The sequence below is a fragment of the Cherax quadricarinatus genome, chromosome 2 (assembly GCF_038502225.1).
Source record: "Cherax quadricarinatus isolate ZL_2023a chromosome 2, ASM3850222v1, whole genome shotgun sequence".
In the NCBI taxonomy this organism is placed as follows: Eukaryota; Metazoa; Arthropoda; class Malacostraca; order Decapoda; family Parastacidae; genus Cherax; species Cherax quadricarinatus.
In genome coordinates, this window is record NC_091293.1 from 11,424,205 (window position 1) to 11,449,631 (window position 25,427).

At 51.2% G+C, this 25,427-nt stretch overlaps 1 protein-coding gene across 1 annotated transcript in view; it reads left to right on the top strand.

The window, feature by feature from the left end:
• LOC128704608 (urea transporter 1) overlaps nucleotides 1-25,427 on the top strand; it is a 45,664-nt gene that overhangs the window by 5,362 nt on the left and 14,875 nt on the right. The window contains exon 4 of the mRNA XM_070089602.1: nucleotides 24,995-25,149. Coding sequence (XP_069945703.1) covers nucleotides 24,995-25,149 — 155 coding nt within the window. The remainder of the gene's footprint in view (nucleotides 1-24,994; nucleotides 25,150-25,427) is intronic.

Here is a 25,427-nt window from a genome sequence, read left to right on the forward strand (position 1 = left end):
TGGTCACAGAGGTGCCTGTGCTAACTTTCCTATGGTGTAGAAATATACCTAGTTGGATGAATCTTATTGTGGCTAGCTGGTCTAGTGGCTAACGCGACGGGCTGGAGTTTTGAGACTCTATGACCGCGGGTTCAATCCCGGCCGGGGGTATGGTTTACCTCCTCATCTTTGGGACCAACTGTCCCCAGGCCTAGCCACAAGCTAGGCCTCTCTGGTCTGCCATCCCCGCCCCAAGGGGGCAAATGGGAATGACAGTCTTATGAGCTAAAGGCTCGGGCTTAGGCACCTACCCTACCCTAGAAGGGTTAGGCATGGTATCTGAAGGACGGCTGGAAATATCTGCAATTCAGAGTCATCTATACTGAGATGTCCGCACACTTCTGAAAAGACAGTGAGTGAATGAATGACTGTGACAATGTTTCCTCTTTTCCGGATCAGCCTGTCCTGGAAGTGGGAAGTACGGTGCCTGCACTCTGAAGGACGGCTGGAGGTACGGTGTAGTGTTTAACTGTAGTGTAGGCGCGCCTCTGACAAGACTGATGGAGTGAATGATGGTGAAGGTGTTTCTTCTTTCTCGGGTCGCCCTTCCTCGGAGGGAGGGGGGAAGGGGGGAGGGGGAGGGAGGGAAGGAGGGGGAAGGGGGGGGAGGAACGGCTGGTGTGTTACAAAAATCTAAAGGTTTAGCCACTACATATTATCGGGAGAATGATAATGAAGGAGTCGTCACCTGAGGAGGTTTAAGAGGGACGTAAGTTCCTCCGTCTTGTAGTAACATGTTCAGTTGTCCAGTATGATCTATCTTGTCCATAGTTACTGTCGTATTTATTTTGTCTCGTAAGTTGAAGTCTAGAATCTTCCCTTAATTCATGGTATAACTTAAATCTGTGCTGACACACTGAGCGGCGCCTCTGAGCAAAGTTCACACCTCTACAACACAATTGTCCTCAAAGATTTAAGTTATACACTGAATTAAACAAAGATCCTGGACTTCAACTTACGAATCAAAGTAAATATGACAGTAACTATGGACAAGGTAGAGTATAGTGGACAGATGAACATGTAATTAGAAGAGCAACTTACGTGTCTCTTAAACACAAAAAACAACTTGCCCGCCTGGAGGGTGTTCCTGGGCTCAACACCCTCACGGCCCGGTCCATGACCAGGCCTCGTGGTGGATCAGGGCCTGATCAACCAGGCTGTTACTGCTGGCCTTATGCAAACCGACGTACGAACCACAGGCCGGCTGGTCGGCTTATGACTTTAGGTGCCTATCCAGTGCCTTCTTGAAGAGAGCCAGGGGTCTATTGGTAATCCCCCTTATGTATGCTGGAAGGCAACTGAACAGTCTTGGGTCCCTGACACTTACTGTGTTGTCTCTCCCTGCATCACGGGGCCCCTGCTTTTCAATCGGAGGATGTTGCATCATCAACATCCTAAACCTGGATAATATTGTAAATGATCGAGTTAATACACACTAACCATCAACATTTACATTGTCATTAATACATAAATAATCCTTGAGAAGGTCAGCGCTGTCAGTTAATTCACAGCTCGTCCACCATGACAACACCAGCGTCATAATGTGAGCCACGCTCCGTACACCCAGTTACAGTGCGTAATGTTAAGCTTCAGCACTTGATGTGTAGCCTCCTGGGATAGTGTGTTGGCTAGCAGCGCTCAGGTGTGTTGGCTAGCAGCGCTCAGGTGTGTTGGCTAGCAGCGCTCAGGTGTGTTGGCTAGCAGCGCTCAGGTGTGTTGGCTAGCAGCTCTCAGGTGTGTTGACTAGCAGAGCTCAGGGGTGTTGGCTAGTAGCGCTCAGGTGTGTTGACTAGCAGCGCTCAGGTGTGTTGACTAGCAGCGCTCAGGTGTGTTGGCTAACAGCTATCAGGTGTGTTGGCTAACAGCTATCAGGTGTGTTGGCTAGCAGCTCTCAGGTGTGTTGGCTAGTAGCGCTCAGGTGTGTTGGCTAGCAGCGCTCAGGTGTGTTGACTAGCAGCGCTCAGGTGTGTTGACTAGCAGCGCTCAGGTGTGTTGGCTAACAGCTATCAGGTGTGTTGGCTAACAGCTATCAGGTGTGTTGGCTAGCAGCTCTCAGGTGTGTTGGCTAGTAGCGCTCAGGTGTGTTGGCTAGCAGCGCTCAGGTGTGTTGGCTAGCAGCGCTCAGGTGTGTTGGCTAACAGCTATCAGGTGTGTTGGCTAGCAGCGCTCAGGTGTGTTGGCTAGCAGCGCTCAGGTGTGTTGGCTAACAGCTATCAGGTGTGTTGGCTAGCAGCGCTCAGGTGTGTTGACTAGCAGCGCTCAGGTGTGTTGGCTAACAGCTATCAGGTGTGTTGGCTAGCAGCTCTCAGGTGTGTTGGCTAGTAGCGCTCAGGTGTGTTGGCTAGCAGCGCTCAGGTGTGTTGGCTAGCAGCGCTCAGGTGTGTTGGCTAACAGCTATCAGGTGTGTTGGCTAGCAGCTCTCAGGTGTGTTGGCTAGTAGCGCTCAGGTGTGTTGGCTAGCAGCGCTCAGATGTGTTGGCTAACAGCTATCAGGTGTGTTGGCTAGCAGCTCTCAGGTGTGTTGGCTAGTAGCGCTCAGGTGTGTTGGCTAGCAGCGCTCAGGTGTGTTGGCTAGCAGCGCTCAGGTGTGTTGGCTAGCAGCGCTCAGGTGTGTTGGCTAGCAGCACTCAGGTGTGTTGGCTAGCAGCGCTCAGGTGTGTTGGCTAGCAGCGCTCAGGTGTGTTGGCTAACAGCTATCAGGTGTGTTGGCTAGCAGCTCTCAGGTGTGTTGGCTAGCAGCGCTCAGGTGTGTTGGCTAGCAGCGCTCAGGTGTGTTGGCTAACAGCTATCAGGTGTGTTGGCTAGCAGCTCTCAGGTGTGTTGGCTAGTAGCGCTCAGGTGTGTTGGCTAGCAGCGCTCAGGTGTGTTGGCTAGCAGCGCTCAGGTGTGTTGGCTAGCAGCGCTCAGGTGTGTTGGCTAGCAGCGCTCAGGTGTGTTGGCTAGCAGCGCTCAGGTGTGTTGGCTAGCAGCGCTCAGGTGTGTTGGCTAGCAGCGCTCAGGTGTGTTGGCTAGCAGCTCTCAGGTGTGTTGACTAGCAGAGCTCAGGGGTGTTGGCTAGTAGCGCTCAGGTGTGTTGACTAGCAGCGCTCAGATGTGTTGACTAGCAGCGCTCAGGTGTGTTGGCTAACAGCTATCAGGTGTGTTGGCTAACAGCTATCAGGTGTGTTGGCTAGCAGCTCTCAGGTGTGTTGGCTAGTAGCGCTCAGGTGTGTTGGCTAGCAGCGCTCAGGTGTGTTGACTAGCAGCGCTCAGGTGTGTTGACTAGCAGCGCTCAGGTGTGTTGGCTAACAGCTATCAGGTGTGTTGGCTAACAGCTATCAGGTGTGTTGGCTAGCAGCTCTCAGGTGTGTTGGCTAGTAGCGCTCAGGTGTGTTGGCTAGCAGCGCTCAGGTGTGTTGGCTAGCAGCGCTCAGGTGTGTTGGCTAACAGCTATCAGGTGTGTTGGCTAGCAGCGCTCAGGTGTGTTGGCTAGCAGCGCTCAGGTGTGTTGGCTAACAGCTATCAGGTGTGTTGGCTAGCAGCGCTCAGGTGTGTTGACTAGCAGCGCTCAGGTGTGTTGGCTAACAGCTATCAGGTGTGTTGGCTAGCAGCTCTCAGGTGTGTTGGCTAGTAGCGCTCAGGTGTGTTGGCTAGCAGCGCTCAGGTGTGTTGGCTAGCAGCGCTCAGGTGTGTTGGCTAACAGCTATCAGGTGTGTTGGCTAGCAGCTCTCAGGTGTGTTGGCTAGTAGCGCTCAGGTGTGTTGGCTAGCAGCGCTCAGGTGTGTTGGCTAACAGCTATCAGGTGTGTTGGCTAGCAGCTCTCAGGTGTGTTGGCTAGTAGCGCTCAGGTGTGTTGGCTAGCAGCGCTCAGGTGTGTTGGCTAGCAGCGCTCAGGTGTGTTGGCTAGCAGCGCTCAGGTGTGTTGGCTAGCAGCACTCAGGTGTGTTGGCTAGCAGCGCTCAGGTGTGTTGGCTAGCAGCGCTCAGGTGTGTTGGCTAACAGCTATCAGGTGTGTTGGCTAGCAGCTCTCAGGTGTGTTGGCTAGCAGCGCTCAGGTGTGTTGGCTAGCAGCGCTCAGGTGTGTTGGCTAACAGCTATCAGGTGTGTTGGCTAGCAGCTCTCAGGTGTGTTGGCTAGTAGCGCTCAGGTGTGTTGGCTAGCAGCGCTCAGGTGTGTTGGCTAGCAGCGCTCAGGTGTGTTGGCTAGCAGCGCTCAGGTGTGTTGGCTAGCAGCGCTCAGGTGTGTTGGCTAGCAGCGCTCAGGTGTGTTGGCTAGCAGCGCTCAGGTGTGTTGGCTAACAGCTATCAGGTGTGTTGGCTAGCAGCTCTCAGGTGTGTTGGCTAGTAGCGCTCAGGTGTGTTGGCTAGCAGCGCTCAGGTGTGTTGGCTAGCAGCGCTCAGGTGTGTTGGCTAGCAGCGCTCAGGTGTGTTGGCTAACAGCTATCAGGTGTGTTGGCTAGCAGCTCTCAGGTGTTGTGGCTAGTAGCGCTCAGGTGTGTTGGCTAGCACCGCTCAGGTGTGTTGGCTAGCAGCGCTCAGGTGTGTTGGCTAGCAGCGCTCAGGTGTGTTGGCTAGCAGCACTCAGGTGTGTTGGCTAGCAGCGCTCAGGTGTGTTGGCTAGCAGCGCTCAGGTGTGTTGGCTAGCAGCGCTCAGGTGTGTTGGCTAGCAGCGCTCAGGTGTGTTGGCTAGCAGCGCTCAGGTGTGTTGGCTAACAGCTATCAGGTGTGTTGGCTAGCAGCTCTCAGGTGTGTTGGCTAGTAGCGCTCAGGTGTGTTGGCTAGCAGCGCTCAGGTGTGTTGGCTAGCAGCGCTCAGGTGTGTTGGCTAGCAGCGCTCAGGTGTGTTGGCTAGCAGCACTCAGGTGTGTTGGCTAGCAGCGCTCAGGTGTGTTGGCTAGCAGCGCTCAGGTGTGTTGACTAGCAGCGCTCAGGTGTGTTGGCTAGCAGCTCTCAGGTGTGTTGGCTAGCAGCTCTCAGGTGTGTTGGCTAGCAGCACTCAGGTGTGTTGGCTAGCAGCGCTCAGGTGTGTTGGCTAGCAGCGCTCAGGTGTGTTGGCTAGCAGCGCTCAGGTGTGTTGACTAGCAGCGCTCAGGTGTGTTGGCTAGCAGCGCTCAGGTGTGTTGGCTAGCAGCGCTCAGGTGTGTTGGCTAGCAGCGCTCAGGTGTGTTGACTAGCAGCGCTCAGGTGTGTTGGCTAGCAGCGCTCAGGTGTGTTGGCTAGCAGTGCTCAGGTGTGTTGGCTAGCAGCGCTCAGGTGTGTTGGCTAGCAGCTCTCAGGTGTGTTGGCTAGCAGCGCTCAGGTGTGTTGGCTAGCAGCGCTCAGGTGTGTTGGCTAGCAGCGCTCAGGTGTGTTGACTAGCAGCGCTCAGGTGTGTTGGCTAGCAGCGCTCAGGTGTGTTGGCTAGCAGCGCTCAGGTGTGTTGGCTAGCAGCGCTCAGGTGTGTTGGCTAGCAGCGCTCAGGTGTGTTGGCTAGCAGCGCTCAGGTGTGTTGACTAGCAGCGCTCAGGTGTGTTTGCTAGCAGCTGTCAGGTGTGTTGGCTAGCAGCGCTCAGGTGTGTTGGCTAGCAGCGCTCAGGTGTGTTGGCTAGCAGCGCTCAGGTGTGTTGGCTAGCAGCGCTCAGGTGTGTTGGCTAGCAGTGCTCAGGTGTGTTGGTTAGCAGCGCTCAGGTGTGTTGGCTAGCAGCTCTCAGGTGTGTTGGCTAGCAGCTCTCAGGTGCGTTGGCTAGCAGCTCTCAGGTGTGTTGACTAGCAGAGCTCAGGTGCGTTGGCTAGTAGCGCTCAGGTGTGTTGGCTAACAGCTATCAGGTGTGTTGGCTAGCAGCTCTCAGGTGTGTTGGCTAGTAGCGCTCAGGTGTTTTGGCTAGTACCGCTCAGGTGTATTGCTAGCAGCTCTCAGGTGTGTTGGCTAGCAGCTCTCAGGTGTGTTGGCTAGCAGCGCTCAGGTGCGTTTGCTAGCAGCTCTCATGTGTGTTGACTAGCAGAGCTCAGGTGTGTTGGCTAGCAGCGCTCAGGTGTGTTGGTTAGCAGCGCTCAGGTGTGTTGGCTAGGAGCTCTCGGGTGTGTTGGCTAGCAGCGCTCAGGTGCGTTGGCTAGCAGCGCTCAGGTGCGTTGGCTAGCAGCTCTCAGGTGTGTTGGCTAGCAGCTCTCAGGTGTGTTGGCTAGCAGGGCTCAGGTGTGTTGGCTTGGAGCTCTCAGGTGTGTTGGCTAGCAGCTCTCAGGTGTGTTGACTAGCAGAGCTCAGGTGCGTTGGCTAGTAGCGCTCAGGTGTGTTGGCGAACAGCTATCAGGTGTGTTGGCTAGCAGCTCTCAGGTGTGTTGGCTAGTAGCGCTCAGGTGTTTTGGCTAGTACCGCTCAGGTGTATTGCTAGCAGCTCTCAGGTGTGTTGGCTAGCAGCTCTCAGGTGTGTTGGCTAGCAGCTCTCAGGTGCGTTGGCTAGCAGCTCTCAGGTGTGTTGACTAGCAGAGCTCAGGTGCGTTGGCTAGTAGCGCTCAGGTGTGTTGGCTAGCAGCGCTCAGATGTGCTGCTAGCAGCGCTCAGGTGTGTTGGCTAGCAGCGCTCAAGTGTGTTGGCTAGCAGCGCTCAGATGTGTTGCTAGCAGCGCTCAGGTGTGTTGGCTAACAGCGCTCAGGTGTGTTGGCTAGCAGCTCTCAGGTGTGTTGGCTAGCAGCTCTCAGGTGTGTTGGCTAGCAGCTCTCAGGTGTGTTGGCTAGCAGCTCTCAGGTGTGTTGGCTAGCAGCGCTCAGGTGCGTTTGCTAGCAGCTCTCATGTGTGTTGACTAGCAGCGCTCAGGTGTGTTGGCTAGCAGCGCTCAGGTGTGTTGGTTAGTAGCGCTCAGGTGTGTTGGCTAGGAGCTCTCGGGTGTGTTGGCTAGCAGCGCTCAGGTGCGTTGGCTAGCAGCGCTCAGGTGCGTTGGCTAGCAGCTCTCAGGTGTGTTGGCTAGCAGCTCTCAGGTGTGTTGGCTAGCAGCGCTCAGGTGTGTTGGCTTGGAGCTCTCAGGTGTGTTGGCTAGCAGCTCTCAGGTGTGTTGGCTAGCAGCGCTCAGGTGTTTTGGCTAGCAGCGCTCAGATGCGTTGTCTAGCAGCGCTCAGGTGTGTTGGCTAACAGCTATCAGGTGTGTTGGCTAGCAGCTCTCAGGTGTGTTGGCTAGTAGCGCTCAGGTGTGTTGGCTAGCAGCGCTCAGGTGTGTTGGCTAGCAGCGCTCAGGTGTGTTGGCTAGCAGCGCTCAGGTGTGTTGGCTAGCAGCGCTCAGGTGTGTTGGCTAGCAGCGCTCAGGTGTGTTGGCTAGCAGCGCTCAGGTGTGTTGGCTAGCAGCGCTCAGGTGTGTTGGCTAGCAGCTCTCAGGTGTGTTGACTAGCAGAGCTCAGGGGTGTTGGCTAGTAGCGCTCAGGTGTGTTGACTAGCAGCGCTCAGATGTGTTGACTAGCAGCGCTCAGGTGTGTTGGCTAACAGCTATCAGGTGTGTTGGCTAACAGCTATCAGGTGTGTTGGCTAGCAGCTCTCAGGTGTGTTGGCTAGTAGCGCTCAGGTGTGTTGGCTAGCAGCGCTCAGGTGTGTTGACTAGCAGCGCTCAGGTGTGTTGACTAGCAGCGCTCAGGTGTGTTGGCTAACAGCTATCAGGTGTGTTGGCTAACAGCTATCAGGTGTGTTGGCTAGCAGCTCTCAGGTGTGTTGGCTAGTAGCGCTCAGGTGTGTTGGCTAGCAGCGCTCAGGTGTGTTGGCTAGCAGCGCTCAGGTGTGTTGGCTAACAGCTATCAGGTGTGTTGGCTAGCAGCGCTCAGGTGTGTTGGCTAGCAGCGCTCAGGTGTGTTGGCTAACAGCTATCAGGTGTGTTGGCTAGCAGCGCTCAGGTGTGTTGACTAGCAGCGCTCAGGTGTGTTGGCTAACAGCTATCAGGTGTGTTGGCTAGCAGCTCTCAGGTGTGTTGGCTAGTAGCGCTCAGGTGTGTTGGCTAGCAGCGCTCAGGTGTGTTGGCTAGCAGCGCTCAGGTGTGTTGGCTAACAGCTATCAGGTGTGTTGGCTAGCAGCTCTCAGGTGTGTTGGCTAGTAGCGCTCAGGTGTGTTGGCTAGCAGCGCTCAGGTGTGTTGGCTAACAGCTATCAGGTGTGTTGGCTAGCAGCTCTCAGGTGTGTTGGCTAGTAGCGCTCAGGTGTGTTGGCTAGCAGCGCTCAGGTGTGTTGGCTAGCAGCGCTCAGGTGTGTTGGCTAGCAGCGCTCAGGTGTGTTGGCTAGCAGCACTCAGGTGTGTTGGCTAGCAGCGCTCAGGTGTGTTGGCTAGCAGCGCTCAGGTGTGTTGGCTAACAGCTATCAGGTGTGTTGGCTAGCAGCTCTCAGGTGTGTTGGCTAGCGGCGCTCAGGTGTGTTGGCTAGCAGCGCTCAGGTGTGTTGGCTAACAGCTATCAGGTGTGTTGGCTAGCAGCTCTCAGGTGTGTTGGCTAGTAGCGCTCAGGTGTGTTGGCTAGCAGCGCTCACGTGTGTTGGCTAGCAGCGCTCAGGTGTGTTGGCTAGCAGCGCTCAGGTGTGTTGGCTAGCAGCGCTCAGGTGTGTTGGCTAGCAGCGCTCAGGTGTGTTGGCTAGCAGCGCTCAGGTGTGTTGGCTAGCAGCGCTCAGGTGTGTTGGCTAACAGCTATCAGGTGTGTTGGCTAGCAGCTCTCAGGTGTGTTGGCTAGTAGCGCTCAGGTGTGTTGGCTAGCAGCGCTCAGGTGTGTTGGCTAGCAGCGCTCAGGTGTGTTGGCTAGCAGCGCTCAGGTGTGTTGGCTAACAGCTATCAGGTGTGTTGGCTAGCAGCTCTCAGGTGTGTTGGCTAGTAGCGCTCAGGTGTGTTGGCTAGCACCGCTCAGGTGTGTTGGCTAGCAGCGCTCAGGTGTGTTGGCTAGCAGCGCTCAGGTGTGTTGGCTAGCAGCACTCAGGTGTGTTGGCTAGCAGCGCTCAGGTGTGTTGGCTAGCAGCGCTCAGGTGTGTTGGCTAGCAGCGCTCAGGTGTGTTGGCTAGCAGCGCTCAGGTGTGTTGGCTAGCAGCGCTCAGGTGTGTTGGCTAACAGCTATCAGGTGTGTTGGCTAGCAGCTCTCAGGTGTGTTGGCTAGTAGCGCTCAGGTGTGTTGGCTAGCAGCGCTCAGGTGTGTTGGCTAGCAGCGCTCAGGTGTGTTGGCTAGCAGCGCTCAGGTGTGTTGGCTAGCAGCACTCAGGTGTGTTGGCTAGCAGCGCTCAGGTGTGTTGGCTAGCAGCGCTCAGGTGTGTTGACTAGCAGCGCTCAGGTGTGTTGGCTAGCAGCTCTCAGGTGTGTTGGCTAGCAGCTCTCAGGTGTGTTGGCTAGCAGCACTCAGGTGTGTTGGCTAGCAGCGCTCAGGTGTGTTGGCTAGCAGCGCTCAGGTGTGTTGGCTAGCAGCGCTCAGGTGTGTTGACTAGCAGCGCTCAGGTGTGTTGGCTAGCAGCGCTCAGGTGTGTTGGCTAGCAGCGCTCAGGTGTGTTGGCTAGCAGCGCTCAGGTGTGTTGACTAGCAGCGCTCAGGTGTGTTGGCTAGCAGCGCTCAGGTGTGTTGGCTAGCAGTGCTCAGGTGTGTTGGCTAGCAGCGCTCAGGTGTGTTGGCTAGCAGCTCTCAGGTGTGTTGGCTAGCAGCGCTCAGGTGTGTTGGCTAGCAGCGCTCAGGTGTGTTGGCTAGCAGCGCTCAGGTGTGTTGACTAGCAGCGCTCAGGTGTGTTGGCTAGCAGCGCTCAGGTGTGTTGGCTAGCAACGCTCAGGTGTGTTGGCTAGCAGCGCTCAGGTGTGTTGGCTAGCAGCGCTCAGGTGTGTTGGCTAGCAGCGCTCAGGTGTGTTGACTAGCAGCGCTCAGGTGTGTTGGCTAGCAGCTCTCAGGTGTGTTGGCTAGCAGCGCTCAGGTGTGTTGGCTAGCAGCGCTCAAGTGTGTTGGCTAGCAGCGCTCAGGTGTGTTGGCTAGCAGCGCTCAGGTGTGTTGGCTAGCAGTGCTCAGGTGTGTTGGTTAGCAGCGCTCAGGTGTGTTGGCTAGCAGCTCTCAGGTGTGTTGGCTAGCAGCTCTCAGGTGCGTTGGCTTGCAGCTCTCAGGTGTGTTGACTAGCAGAGCTCAGGTGCGTTGGCTAGTAGCGCTCAGGTGTGTTGGCTAACAGCTATCAGGTGTGTTGGCTAGCAGCTCTCAGGTGTGTTGGCTAGTAGCGCTCAGGTGTTTTGGCTAGTACCGCTCAGGTGTATTGCTAGCAGCTCTCAGGTGTGTTGGCTAGCAGCTCTCAGGTGTGTTGGCTAGCAGCGCTCAGGTGCGTTTGCTAGCAGCTCTCATGTGTGTTGACTAGCAGAGCTCAGGTGTGTTGGCTAGCAGCGCTCAGGTGTGTTGGTTAGCAGCGCTCAGGTGTGTTGGCTAGGAGCTCTCGGGTGTGTTGGCTAGCAGCGCTCAGGTGCGTTGGCTAGCAGCGCTCAGGTGCGTTGGCTAGCAGCTCTCAGGTGTGTTGGCTAGCAGCTCTCAGGTGTGTTGGCTAGCAGCGCTCAGGTGTGTTGGCTTGGAGCTCTCAGGTGTGTTGGCTAGCAGCTCTCAGGTGTGTTGACTAGCAGAGCTCAGGTGCGTTGGCTAGTAGCGCTCAGGTGTGTTGGCTAACAGCTATCAGGTGTGTTGGCTAGCAGCTCTCAGGTGTGTTGGCTAGTAGCGCTCAGGTGTTTTGGCTAGTACCGCTCAGGTGTATTGCTAGCAGCTCTCAGGTGTGTTGGCTAGCAGCTCTCAGGTGTGTTGGCTAGCAGCTCTCAGGTGCGTTGGCTAGCAGCTCTCAGGTGTGTTGACTAGCAGAGCTCAGGTGCGTTGGCTAGTAGCGCTCAGGTGTGTTGGCTAGCAGCGCTCAGATGTGCTGCTAGCAGCGCTCAGGTGTGTTGGCTAGCAGCGCTCAAGTGTGTTGGCTAGCAGCGCTCAGATGTGTTGCTAGCAGCGCTCAGGTGTGTTGGCTAACAGCGCTCAGGTGTGTTGGCTAGCAGCTCTCAGGTGTGTTGGCTAGCAGCTCTCAGGTGTGTTGGCTAGCAGCTCTCAGGTGTGTTGGCTAGCAGCTCTCAGGTGTGTTGGCTAGCAGCGCTCAGGTGCGTTTGCTAGCAGCTCTCATGTGTGTTGACTAGCAGAGCTCAGGTGTGTTGGCTAGCAGCGCTCAGGTGTGTTGGTTAGCAGCGCTCAGGTGTGTTGGCTAGGAGCTCTCGGGTGTGTTGGCTAGCAGCGCTCAGGTGCGTTGGCTAGCAGCGCTCAGGTGCGTTGGCTAGCAGCTCTCAGGTGTGTTGGCTAGCAGCTCTCAGGTGTGTTGGCTAGCAGCGCTCAGGTGTGTTGGCTTGGAGCTCTCAGGTGTGTTGGCTAGCAGCTCTCAGGTGTGTTGGCTAGCAGCGCTCAGGTGTTTTGGCTAGCAGCGCTCAGATGCGTTGTCTAGCAGCGCTCAGGTGTGTTGGCTAGCAGCGCTCATGTGTGTTGGCTAGCAGCTCTCAGGTGTGTTGGCTAGGAGCTCTCAGGTGTGTTGACTAGCAGAGCTCAGGTGTGTTGGCTAGCAGCGCTCAGGTGTGTTGGCTAGCAGCGCTCAGGTGTGTTGGCTAGCAGCTCTCAGGTGTGTTGGCTAGCAGCTCTCAGGTATGTTGGCTAGCAGTGCTCAGGTGTGTTGGCTAGCAGCGCTCAGGTGTGTTGGCTAGCAGAGCTCACGTGTGTTGGCTAGCAGCGCTCAGGTGTGTTGGCTAGCAGCGCTCAGGTGTGTTGGCTAGCAGCGCTCAAGTGTGTTGGCTAGCAGCGCTCAGATGTGCTGTTAGCAGCGCTCAGGTGTATTGCTAGCAGCGCTCAAGTGTGTTGGCTAGCAGCGCTCGGATGTGTTGCTAGCAGCGCTCAGGTGTGTTGGGTAGCAGCGCTCAGGTGTGTTGGCTAGCAGCTCTCAGGTGTGTTGGCTAGCAGCTCTCAGGTGTATTGGCTAGCAGCGCTCAGGTGCGTTGGCTAGCAGCTCTCATGTGTGTTGACTAGCAGCTCTCAGGTGTGTTGACTAGCAGTGCTCAGGTGTGTTGGCTAGCAGCGCTCAGGTGTGTTGGCTAGCAGCGCTCAGGTGTGTTGGCTAGCAGTGCTCAGGTGTGTTGACTAGCAGTGCTCAGGTTTGTTGACTAGCAGTGCTCAGGTGTGTTGGCTAGCAGCGCTCAGGTGTGTTGGCTAGCAGCGCTCAGGTGTGTTGGCTAGGAGCTCTCGGGTGTGTTGGCTAGCAGCGCTCAGGTGTGTTGGCTAGCAGCGCTCATGTGTGTTGGCTAGCAGCTCTCAGGTGTGTTGGCTAGCAGCGCTCAGGTGCGTTGGCTAGCAGCTCTCAAGTGTGTTGACTAGCAAAGCTCAGGTGTGTTGGCTAGCAGCGCTCAGGTGTGTTGGCTAGCAGTGCTCAGGTGTGTTGGCTAGGAGCTCTCGGGTGTGTTGGCTAGCAGCGCTCAGGTGCGTTGGCTAGCAGCACTCAGGTGTGTTGGCTAGCAGCACTCAGGTGTGTTGGCTAGCAGCACTCAGGTGTGTTGGCTAGCAGCTCTCAGGTGTGTTGGCTAGCAGCTCTCAGGTGTGTTGGCTAGGAGCTCTCGGGTGTGTTGGCTAGCAGCGCTCAGGTGCGTTGGCTAGCAGCACTCAGGTGCGTTGGCTAGCAGCACTCAGGTGTGTTGGCTAGCAGCTCTCAGGTGTGTTGGCTAGCAGCTCTCAGGTGTGTTGACTAGCAGCTCTCAGGTGTGTTGGCTAGCAGCTCTCAGGTGTCTTGACTAGCAGCGCTCAGGTGTGTTGACTAGCAGAGCTCATGTGTGTTGACTAGCAGCGCTCAGGTGTGTTGACTAGCAGCGCTCAGGTGTGTTGACTAGCTGCTCTCAGGTGTGGTGCTAGCCACTCTGCAGCAGCCAGCGGGGAGGCGGGGCCGGGAGCCGAGACTCGACCACTGCAATTGATGAGTATAATTTACCAATAACCCGCACAGAGGAGAGAGAAGCTTCCGGCGACATTTCGGTCCAAGTCGGACCTAAACGTCGTTGTGAGCTCTTCCTGTGTGTGGGTTAGTTGTGTTTTGTTCCAGTAGCGCTATTGTATCTTTTTATTCCTGCTAGATGAGTACAATTAACCAAGCGACTTTAAATAGAGAGTATACTGTGAAAGACTAACGTACAATAGTTGCCTTGGAAGACCCGCGTACTAGTTACCTGCATAGACTCACGTACAGTAGTTACCGAGGTAGACTCACGTACAGTAGTTACCGGGATAGACTCACGTACAGTAGTTACCGAGGTAGACTCACGTACAGTAGTTACCGGGATAGACTCACGTACAGTAGTTACCGGGATAGACTCACGTACAGTAGTTACCGGGATAGACTCACGTACAGTAGTTACCGGGATAGACTCACGTACAGTAGTTACCGGGATAGACTCACGTACAGTAGTTACCGAGGTAGACTCACGTACAGTAGTTACCGGGATAGACTCACGTACAGTAGTTACCGGGATAGACTCACGTACAGTAGTTACCGGGATAGACTCACGTACAGTAGTTACCGAGGTAGACTCACGTACAGTAGTTACTGGGATAGACTCACGTACAGTAGTTACCGAGGTAGACTCACGTACAGTAGTTACCGGGATAGACTCACGTACAGTAGTTACCGGGATAGTCTCAGGTGTGTTGGCTAGCAGCGCTCAGGTGTGTTGGCTAGCAGCGCTCAGGTGTGTTGGCTAGCAGTCCTCAGGTGTGTTGGTTAGCAGCGCTCAGGTGTATTGGCTAGCAGCTCTCAGGTGTGTTGGCTAGCAGCTCTCAGGTGCGTTGGCTAGCAGCTCTCAGGTGTGTTGACTAGCAGAGCTCAGGTGCGTTGGCTAGTAGCGCTCAGGTGTGTTGGCTAACAGCTATCAGGTGTGTTGGCTAGCAGCTCTCAGGTGTGTTGGCTAGTAGCGCTCAGGTGTTTTGGCTAGTACCGCTCAGGTGTATTGCTAGCAGCTCTCAGGTGTGTTGGCTAGCAGCTCTCAGGTGTGTTGGCTAGCAGCGCTCAGGTGCGTTTGCTAGCAGCTCTCATGTGTGTTGACTAGCAGAGCTCAGGTGTGTTGGCTAGCAGCGCTCAGGTGTGTTGGTTAGCAGCGCTCAGGTGTGTTGGCTAGGAGCTCTCGGGTGTGTTGGCTAGCAGCGCTCAGGTGCGTTGGCTAGTAGCGCTCAGGTGCGTTGGCTAGCAGCTCTCAGGTGTGTTGGCTAGCAGCTCTCAGGTGTGTTGGCTAGCAGGGCTCAGGTGTGTTGGCTTGGAGCTCTCAGGTGTGTTGGCTAGCAGCTCTCAGGTGTGTTGACTAGCAGAGCTCAGGTGCGTTGGCTAGTAGCGCTCAGGTGTGTTGGCTAACAGCTATCAGGTGTGTTGGCTAGCAGCTCTCAGGTGTGTTGGCTAGTAGCGCTCAGGTGTTTTGGCTAGTACCGCTCAGGTGTATTGCTAGCAGCTCTCAGGTGTGTTGGCTAGCAGCTCTCAGGTGTGTTGGCTAGCAGCTCTCAGGTGCGTTGGCTAGCAGCTCTCAGGTGTGTTGACTAGCAGAGCTCAGGTGCGTTGGCTAGTAGCGCTCAGGTGTGTTGGCTAGCAGCGCTCAGATGTGCTGCTAGCAGCGCTCAGGTGTGTTGGCTAGCAGCGCTCAAGTGTGTTGGCTAGCAGCGCTCAAATGTGTTGCTAGCAGCGCTCAGGTGTGTTGGCTAACAGCGCTCAGGTGTGTTGGCTAGCAGCTCTCAGGTGTGTTGGCTAGCAGCTCTCAGGTGTGTTGGCTAGCAGCTCTCAGGTGTGTTGGCTAGCAGCTCTCAGGTGTGTTGGCTAGCAGCGCTCAGGTGCGTTTGCTAGCAGCTCTCATGTGTGTTGACTAGCAGAGCTCAGGTGTGTTGGCTAGCAGCGCTCAGGTGTGTTGGTTAGCAGCGCTCAGGTGTGTTGGCTAGGAGCTCTCGGGTGTGTTGGCTAGCAGCGCTCAGGTGCGTTGGCTAGCAGCGCTCAGGTGCGTTGGCTAGCAGCTCTCAGGTGTGTTGGCTAGCAGCTCTCAGGTGTGTTGGCTAGCAGCGCTCAGGTGTGTTGGCTTGGAGCTCTCAGGTGTGTTGGCTAGCAGCTCTCAGGTGTGTTGGCTAGCAGCGCTCAGGTGTTTTGGCTAGCAGCGCTCAGATGCGTTGTCTAGCAGCGCTCAGGTGTGTTGGCTAGCAGCGCTCATGTGTGTTGGCTAGCAGCTCTCAGGTGTGTTGGCTAGCAGCTCTCAGGTGTGTTGACTAGCAGAGCTCAGGTGTGTTGGCTAGCAGCGCTCAGGTGTGTTGGCTAGCAGCGCTCAGGTGTGTTGGCTAGCAGCTCTCAGGTGTGTTGGCTAGCAGCTCTCAGGTATGTTGGCTAGCAGTGCTCAGGTGTGTTGGCTAGCAGCGCTCAGGTGTGTTGGCTAGCAGAGCTCACGTGTGTTGGCTAGCAGCGCTCAGGTGTGTTGGCTAGCAGCGCTCAGGTGTGTTGGCTAGCAGCGCTCAAGTGTGTTGGCTAGCAGCGCTCAGATGTGCTGTTAGCAGCGCTCAGGTGTATTGCTAGCAGCGCTCAAGTGTGTTGGCTAGCAGCGCTCAGATGTGTTGCTAGCAGCGCTCAGGTGTGTTGGGTAGCAGCGCTCAGGTGTGTTGGCTAGCAGCTCTCAGGTGTGTTGGCTAGCAGCTCTCAGGTGTATTGGCTAGCAGCGCTCAGGTGCGTTGGCTAGCAGCTCTCATGTGTGTTGACTAGCAGCTCTCAGGTGTGTTGACTAGCAGTGCTCAGGTGTGTTGGCTAGCAGCGCTCAGGTGTGTTGGCTAGCAGCGCTCAGGTGTGTTGGCTAGCAGTGCTCAGGTGTGTTGACTAGCAGTGCTCAGGTGTGTTGACTAGCAGTGCTCAGGTGTGTTGGCTAGCAGCGCTCAGGTGTGTTGGCTAGGAGCTCTCGGGTGTGTTGGCTAGCAGCGCTCAGGTGTGTTGGCTAGCAGCGCTCATGTGTGTTGGCTAGCAGCTCTCAGGTGTGTTGGCTAGCAGCGCTCAGGTGCGTTGGCTAGCAGCTCTCAAGTGTGTTGACTAGCAAAGCTCAGGTGTGTTGGCTAGCAGCGCTCAGGTGTGTTGGCTAGCAGTGCTCAGGTGTGTTGGCTAGGAGCTCTCGGGTGTGTTGGCTAGCAGCGCTCAGGTGCGTTGGCTAGCAGCACTCAGGTGTGTTGGCTAGCAGCACTCAGGTGTGTTGGCTAGCAGCACTCAGGTGTGTTGGCTAGCAGCTCTCAGGTGTGTTGGCTAGCAGCTCTCAGGTGTGTTGGCTAGGAGCTCTCGGGTGTGTTGGCTAGCAGCGCTCAGGTGCGTTGGCTAGCAGCACTCAGGTGCGTTGGCTAGCAGCACTCAGGTGTGTTGGCTAGCAGCTCTCAGGTGTGTTGGCTAGCAGCTCTCAGGTGTGTTGACTAGCAGCTCTCAGGTGTGTTGGCTAGCAGCTCTCAGGTGTCTTGACTAGCAGCGCTCAGGTGTGTTGACTAGCAGAGCTCATGTGTGTTGACTAGCAGCGCTCAGGTGTGTTGACTAGCAGCGCTCAGGTGTGTTGACTAGCTGCTCTCAGGTGTGGTGCTAGCCACTCTGCAGCAGCCAGCGGGGAGGCGGGGCCGGGAGCCGAGACTCGACCACTGCAATTGATGAGTATAATTTACCAATAACCCGCACAGAGGAGAGAGAAGCTTCCGGCGACATTTCGGTCCAAGTCGGACCTAAACGTCGTTGTGAGCTCTTCCTGTGTGTGGGTTAGTTGTGTTTTGTTCCAGTAGCGCTATTGTATCTTTTTATTCCTGCTAGATGAGTACAATTAACCAAGCGACTTTAAATAGAGAGTATACTGTGAAAGACTAACGTACAATAGTTGCCTTGGAAGACCCGCGTACTAGTTACCTGCATAGACTCACGTACAGTAGTTACCGAGGTAGACTCACGTACAGTAGTTACCGGGATAGACTCACGTACAGTAGTTACCGAGGTAGACTCACGTACAGTAGTTACCGGGATAGACTCACGTACAGTAGTTACCGGGATAGACTCACGTACAGTAGTTACCGGGATAGACTCACGTACAGTAGTTACCGGGATAGACTCACGTACAGTAGTTACCGGGATAGACTCACGTACAGTAGTTACCGAGGTAGACTCACGTACAGTAGTTACCGGGATAGACTCACGTACAGTAGTTACCGGGATAGACTCACGTACAGTAGTTACCGGGATAGACTCACGTACAGTAGTTACCGAGGTAGACTCACGTACAGTAGTTACTGGGATAGACTCACGTACAGTAGTTACCGAGGTAGACTCACGTACAGTAGTTACCGGGATAGACTCACGTACAGTAGTTACCGGGATAGTCTCACGTGCAGTAGTTACCGAGGTAGACTCACGTACAGTAGTTACCGGGATAGACTCACGTACAGTAGTTACCGAGGTAGACTCACGTACAGTAGTTACCGGGATAGACTCACGTACAGTAGTTACCGGGATAGACTCACGTACAGTAGTTACCGGGATAGACTCACGTACAGTAGTTACCGAGGTAGACTCACGTACAGTAGTTACTGGGATAGACTCACGTACAGTAGTTACCGAGGTAGACTCACGTACAGTAGTTACCGGGATAGACTCACGTACAGTAGTTACCGGGAAGGTCTCACGTGCAGTAGTTACCGAGGTAGACTCACGTACAGTAGTTACCGGGATAGACTCACGTACAGTAGTTACCGGGATAGACTCACGTACAGTAGTTACCGGAATAGACTCACGTACAGTAGTTACCGGGATAGTCTCACGTGCAGTAGTTACCGAGGTAGACTCACGTACAGTAGTTACCGGGATAGACTCACGTACAGTAGTTACCGGGATAGACTCACGTACAGTAGTTACCGGGATAGTCTCACGTGCAGTAGTTACCGAGGTAGACTCACGTACAGTAGTTACCGGGATAGACTCACGTACAGTAGTTACCGGGATAGACTCACGTACAGTAGTTACCGGGATAGACTCACGTACAGTAGTTACCGAGGTAGACTCACGTACAGTAGTTACCGGGATAGACTCACGTACAGTAGTTACCGGGATAGTCTCACGTGCAGTAGTTACCGAGGTAGACTCACGTACAGTAGTTACCGGGATAGACTCACGTACAGTAGTTACCGGGATAGACTCACGTACAGTAGTTACCGGGATAGACTCACGTACAGTAGTTACCGGGATAGTCTCACGTGCAGTAGTTACCGAGGTAGACTCACGTACAGTAGTTACCGGGATAGACTCACGTACAGTAGTTACCGGGATAGACTCACGTACAGTAGTTACCGGGATAGACTCACGTACAGTATCTTATACACTACAGTTGTTACCCTCAGCGACCCCTCAGACACCACTATTAGTATTACTGGGTGCACTGGACACTCACCTAAAGTCAGTACGTGACCAACCGGGCTGTGATTCGTACGTCAGCTTGCGTGTGGCCAGCAGTAACAGCCTGGTTGATCAGACCCTGATCCACCATGAGGCCTGGTCTCAGACCGGGCCGCGGGAGCGTTGACCCCCGAAACCCTCTCCAGGTAAACCTCAGGTAACAGCTATACACTATTACGGAGCTTCTCTCACTGCCCACTCATGCTGAGTGACAATTATCTTGTTACTTCACAATGTAAACAAGTCAGTGGACAGCTTCCCTCCGACGTAGGGTGACCCAGTCTCCTCTTTGGTGTACCGTCCCTTTTCGCATCCACCGAACATAAGAATGGAGGAAGACTGTAGCAAGTACCAGACCTGCTGCCAGACGTGAACCAGACATGAGACGTTTTCCACTACAATGAAATAACTGACCTCCATATCAACTGCACCAGTGTTTAACGGGAAGACAACATGGCAGAAAACCTGATCAACTAAATCTCCAAGGAAATGACAGGTCTATAGGACTTTTTTCTTCAGTGCCAAACGAGGGAAAGAATTGAGCATTTAAACATGGCTGACCGGCATCCAAACAGCCGCTACTGCCAGACGTACAACTAGCGAAGTGAAATTCTCATCTTTACTGACGTTCATCTGTTGACAGTAGCATCATATCTGTACCACCATCATATCACCTGTACCAGTGCTAACGAGAGGGAAACACAGGAGACATCGTCAAATCAACAGTACAAAACTCCAAGGTATAGGACGGTTATCCCTCAGTGCCAGTCGTGGGAAAGAAGTGAATAGTTGGTATAAACCTTGGTAATAAATACCGACAAGTTGGTTTAGAAAGACACGTAAGCAAACACTATGACATATTTATTAGAAAACGTTTCGGTCCTGGGACCTTGATCACGGTTCCAGGACCGAAACGTTTTCTAATAAATATGTCATAGTGTTTGCTTACGTGTCTTTCTAAATCAAGTGAATAGTTAAACAGTCAAGGTTAATGTTTTAGTAGCTGACCTATATTCAGCTGACCAGTGTACAGTGAGAAAATCATAGCAGAAAACGCCAAATATATCTATAAACTCAAGGAAAGTCAGGTGGTGTTACTCCCCTCAGTGTTTTAAAAATGGCTGAGTCAGCAGAACAGGTCAGGAGACAACAACACCACACAACCCCCGATAAATGGAATTGAGGGGGATTTGGAAGGATAAAACCATGGATTAAACCTTTCTGATCTACCAGAATGGAAAGGAGTTAGAAGTTAATTGGTGAAGCCAGACTGTGAAGTGAGATGGGAAGGGGAGTGTGTAATAAGGGGTTAACTGTAAGGGTTTTGTGAAGTTAAGGGAAAAGTGAGCAGTGAAGAGGGTTTTGAAGAGGAAATTTTACTAGTAATTCAGTGGTGATTGCTAAAGCAGATACTAAGTGTACTAGGGACTGGAAAAGAGTAATAAATATTATTGTATATGAGTAAAAGAGCGAAGAGTGAAAATGGCAGGCATTAGGGGGGTACAGGCTGCCATAATAATATTTATATTTCTTCTTCAATTCCATGAAGAAAGAAATCAGTCATGGGGGGTGGAAAAGGTGAATGGAGTAACAGCGCCCTGGACAGTAAAAGCCCAACAGTTGCCATCCTACCAGAAAAGTAAATGTCACTATCGCCACAAGGTATGGCAACACCGCATACCCAAACAAAAACAGTGGCACACAGCTCTTATTGTAGCGCTCTTAAGTGGTGATATCCAAATTAATCCAGGACCTCAAACTATTGTGCAGAGGCAAAACAGACAGATAAATGACGGCGATAATGACGGTCTAGTAGCTAGGAATTATAACCTTAACTCCATATGTAATGCATACATAGGTCAATGTGAGACGATACAGCCATTATTATCTCAAACACTACCAAACAGGTGCATACACTGTACTAAAGTACGCATGAAAAACAGAAAAGGCACCTTATGTAAAATGTGTAAGGGGTGGGTGCATGATGGATGTATGTACAATTATAGCAACGGTGCCAGAATTCATTTTGTGTGTAACAAATGCACTTTGGCACAGTTACCCTTTAGCAGTGATGACGTTGATTTACCTAATTTTAATACAAATGACCCATTGCCATATATTGATGATTATGATTGTTTTATGAAAACAGGCCTTCACTTTATTCATGTCAATGCAAGATCACTTCTTCCTAAATTGGCAGAGATTAGGATTCTAGCTAACAAAATTAGGGCGGCAGTTATAACCATCTCTGAATCTTGGTTGGATGATACGGTGACTGACGACGAGGTCAAAATAGATGGTTACAACATAAAACGCTTAGATAGGAACAGAAAGGGTGGTGGAGTATGTGCCTACATTAGAAATGACTTAGCTTACAACCCAAGACCTGATTTAAATAGCAATAAACTGGAGATTCTATGGTTTGAAGTGCTGCTTCCTAAGACCAAACCCATCTTAGTAGGAACTAGTTACCGCCCTCCTACCCAGGACCAGTTCTTAGAAGACTTTTCCAGAGTCTTGTCCGGAGTTGAAAACAATTGCGAGACAATAATACTGGGCGACTTCAATATCTGTTTTCAGCAGCAAAATAACGGGCTATGCAAAAGGTATAAGCAAATTCTAGGATTAAATAGTTACACTCAACTAATTAATACTCCAACCCGGATCACACAGTTCTCAGCCACCCTAATTGACCACATACTTTGTAACCGCTCTGAGAACATTAGTCAGTCAGGCGTCATTACCACAGGTCTTAGTGATCATTTCATCATTTACTGCACCAGGAAAATCACTAGGGATAGGATAGGCCTACACAGGACAATAAAAATGAGGTCAACTAGAAACTACAGTAAAGAAACACTGGTAAATAGGCTACACAATTGTGACTGGACAGAGATAACAAGTTGCACGGACGTAAACGATGCCTGGGAAAAATTCAAAACAATGTTCACTACCATCCTTGATAATATTGCACCAGTTAAAGAGGTTAGGATTAAACGAAGAACTGAACCCTGGATGAATACTGAGACATTAGATAATATGAAATTCAGAGACCAGCTGCTAAAAAGATTTAAAGCAAACAGACAGGATATTGCAGCACTAAATGAATTCCAAAGGGTGAGGAACAGAGTACAGAGACTTATAAAAGGAGCAAATGCAAAGCACTACTGCTCAAAAATTGAAGAGTATAAGCATAACCCCAGAAAGCTCTGGCAACAACTAAAACAGTTGGGGTATAGCCATAAGCCAGTAGATAGGTCTAACATAGTACTCACTATCGATAATGAGGTATGCCACGAAACATCTAAGGTGGCAAATTGCTTTAATTCATACTACACATCTGTTGCATCAACACTAGTAAGTAAACTACCAGCTGCATCAAATACCTTTAACACAGACTCTGATAAGTTTCAAACATACTATACCAATAAAGGGGTAACCCCAAACAGTTGTCAACTAGTAAGTGTATCTCATGACTTTATTCAAAAAGAACTAAGCAGGTAAACCCAACTAAGAGCACAGGCCCTGATAACATCCCGTCTAAGTTCCTAAAAGATGGTGCTTCTGAACTGTCAATCCCTATTGCTCACATAATAAATCTATCAATCACCACTAATACCGTACCGGAGGGGTTCAAGGAGGCCAGAGTTACTCCTATCTTCAAGAAAAATAGTAGGTCTGATGTAAGCAACTATAGGCCTGTTAGTATACTCAGTATAATATCTAAAATTCTAGAGAGGGCGGTGTATTCTCAAGTAGTTAAGTACCTTAATGACAACAACATTCTCCATAGCTATCAATCGGGCTTTAGAAGATCCTACTCAACCGACACCTCCCTTATTAATCTGATGGATTACCTGAGAACTGAAATGTCAAAGGGGAACCTCATAGGTATGGTAACCTTAGACCTGCAAAAGGCCTTCGATACTGTCAACCACAATATATTATGTAATAAACTTCAAGCTATCGGTACAGGTTCTGTAGACTGGTTTAAGTCCTACCTTAGCAACAGGAGACAAATAGTCAAAATCAACAAAACTGAATCAGAACCCCTGCCGATAACATGTGGAGTTCCCCAAGGTAGTATTCTGGGTCCCTTATTATTCTTATGTTATGTCAATGATATGCCTATCAGTGTCAAGTGCAAACTCCTACTGTATCCAGATGACAATGCTCTGTTAGTGTCAGGTAAAGACCCACAAGATATTGCTAATGTTTTAACACTGGAACTGGAGTCCTGCAGCAAATGGTTAGTAGACAACAAACTATCATTACACCTAGGGAAAACTGAAGCCATTCTCTTTGGCACGAAACATAAACTGAGAAGGGTAAATAATTTTAATGTTCAATGTAATGGGGAGCCCATCACTTTGGTTTCATCAGTAAAATATTTGGGAATCCCCTTTGACCCATGCATGTCAGGAGAATTGATAGGGAACAGTGTAGTAAAGAAAGCGAATGCCAGACTGAAGTTCCTGTATAGACAAGCACAGTGTCTACCTACTGAGGCTCGCAGGACCCTATGTCTAGCCCTTATACAATGCCATATGGATTACGCTTTCTCTTCTTGGTACTCTGCCTTGACAAAAAAACTGAAAGATAGACTGCAAATCACCCAGAACAAAATCGTAAGATTCATCCTGGGGCTGGGACCAAGAGAACATGTAGGCCAGGATGAATTACAGCAGTTGGATATGCTGAATGTTGAAGACAGAGTAAAACAACTGAAGCTAAATCATGTTTATAAAATTGCTCACAAACAGTGTCCAGAATATCTTGCTGTCAATTTTGTCAAAGTTGGGAACCAAAGCAATCATAGTACTAGGGGGAGAGAGCACAACTTTGTAGTACTCACAGTCAGTGGCCAGGCTTCAAACACCTTTTATTGTACAGCAATAAAGGAATGGAACAGACTGCCCGCACATGTCAAAGCCAGTCATAGCATGAGCCAGTTCAAGAAGAGTGCCAAAAGGTGTCTGATGAATGTAGCTACAGAAAGGGAGGGGAATGATTTTCTATTTTTTAGCTAACATACGTGTAAATTTTACCATATTCCTAGTAATGACCCTCGTATTGTAGATAGTCTTAATGACCCTCGTGTAGTAGATAGTCTTTTTAGTATGATAATAAGATGTTATCTTCATTATAGAATAATAAGAAAATATTATAACCTTTATATTATAATAATAAGGTAAAAGGACCCCAATGGAAATAAGTCACTCTGTCTGACTTTTTTGGGTTATCCCAGGTTCTCTACACATATGCTGCTATGTATGATAATTCTATGTAACTGTAATTGTGTATACCTGAATAAACTTACTTACTTACTTACTTACTGGCCGACACAAGGCAGGTCTTACTCAAAAACCACCATTCCCACTAACCACTGGTAAACTATATTCTCTCTGATATTTATTCTGTGACTTGCATCTTTTAAAGACCCATCTGCCGTAACACCTCCATAATCATGATTTTTATTTTCACGCCCAACCTTTCATTCCCTAGTCATCTTACTCTTGACACCTTCCTTCTTTCTTAACTTTTTAACTTGATGAGCAAGACACCAGTGCAACATCAACGGTATGTTGATTAACGAGACGAGTAACCTATGAATCAATCTTTTGTTCAGTCTAATACAGAGAGAAATACTGAAGTTTTATCTTCCCCAGAGACACTTTCTCAACTCCTCCAGTAATCTCGACAAGTTTCCTTCTGAGTTTCCCACAAAACACTGGTAATATCAGCAGCCACAGCAAATATCACGTTACAATTAATCACTTACCCTTTAATCCTGCACCTCTATCCAACACTCTAGCATTCACTTGTTTTATAACTCATCTATTAACATTAAGCAACTACAGTAACACACACATCAGCGTCCTGAAGCCTAGTTGTAATGTAAAATATTTCTTAGGTTTCGTACATACCCAGACCTGAGTCTCTGTCTCCTCATAAAAACTCGACAGTTTTTAACAACTTTTCACAAGATATGTACACAGAGGTATATTTCTCTCTCGTATATATGCTGAGAGTTTACTTTAATCTCCTTTTAAGTATTAAAGTATACATGTCTGATAATGAATAGGTTACGCGCAGCCTCAATGATCCTCGTGTAGTCGATAGGCTTTAGACCTCATTAACCGACCAACCATCCAACAACTTACTATCTACTTCACATGTCTGCCAGTACCAGTCCCTTCACTCACCAGTCCAAGCTATCATACAACTTTTCCAAATTAAAAAATGCTTCAAACAGCTCATTTCCCTTTACTAAGTTTCAGTGTTGCTTCATCCATGGTCAGGGACTAATTACCTCTTCAACTGTATTTAGTTTCAACACTAAATAAATTCTTTATTGAGTTGAAGAAACCAGTGACTGGCGAAACGCCATCGTAAGAAAGATACTGAGGTGCTCAACCTTAGACGCAGAAAACGAGGAAATATATTAATATTACTGAGCTCAAGGAAAAGCGCCAAGCTCGTCGATGTTCAAACATCGTCTTAAATAATGAACAACATTGCAAAGTACGCTGAGGCGGTAAATGTGAGCGTAAAAGTCTTCATTCTCCTCACGCAGATACTCAACTGGAGTGACGAAATGGTCGCAGCTGGTCACAGTAACTTCAACGCTGTGCTGGTGGGCAGTGTTGGCACTGCTGTCTTCCCACTAGTGTTCCACACGCCACTGACACCTGCTATCTGGGGCTACATCATAGTAGCAGCAGTGTTCAGGTGGGTGTACCTCTCTCACTACCACCAACAACACCACAGCTATCACCACTCACTACCACCATCACCACCCACTACCACCATCACAACTCACTACCACCACCACCACTAGTACCACCTTCATCACCCACTACCACCATCACCACCAGTACCACTATCACCACCAGTACCATCACCACCCGCTACCACCATTACAAGTCACTACCACCATCACAACTCACTACCACCATCACAGCTCACTACCACCATCATCACCCACTACCACCATCATCACCCACTAC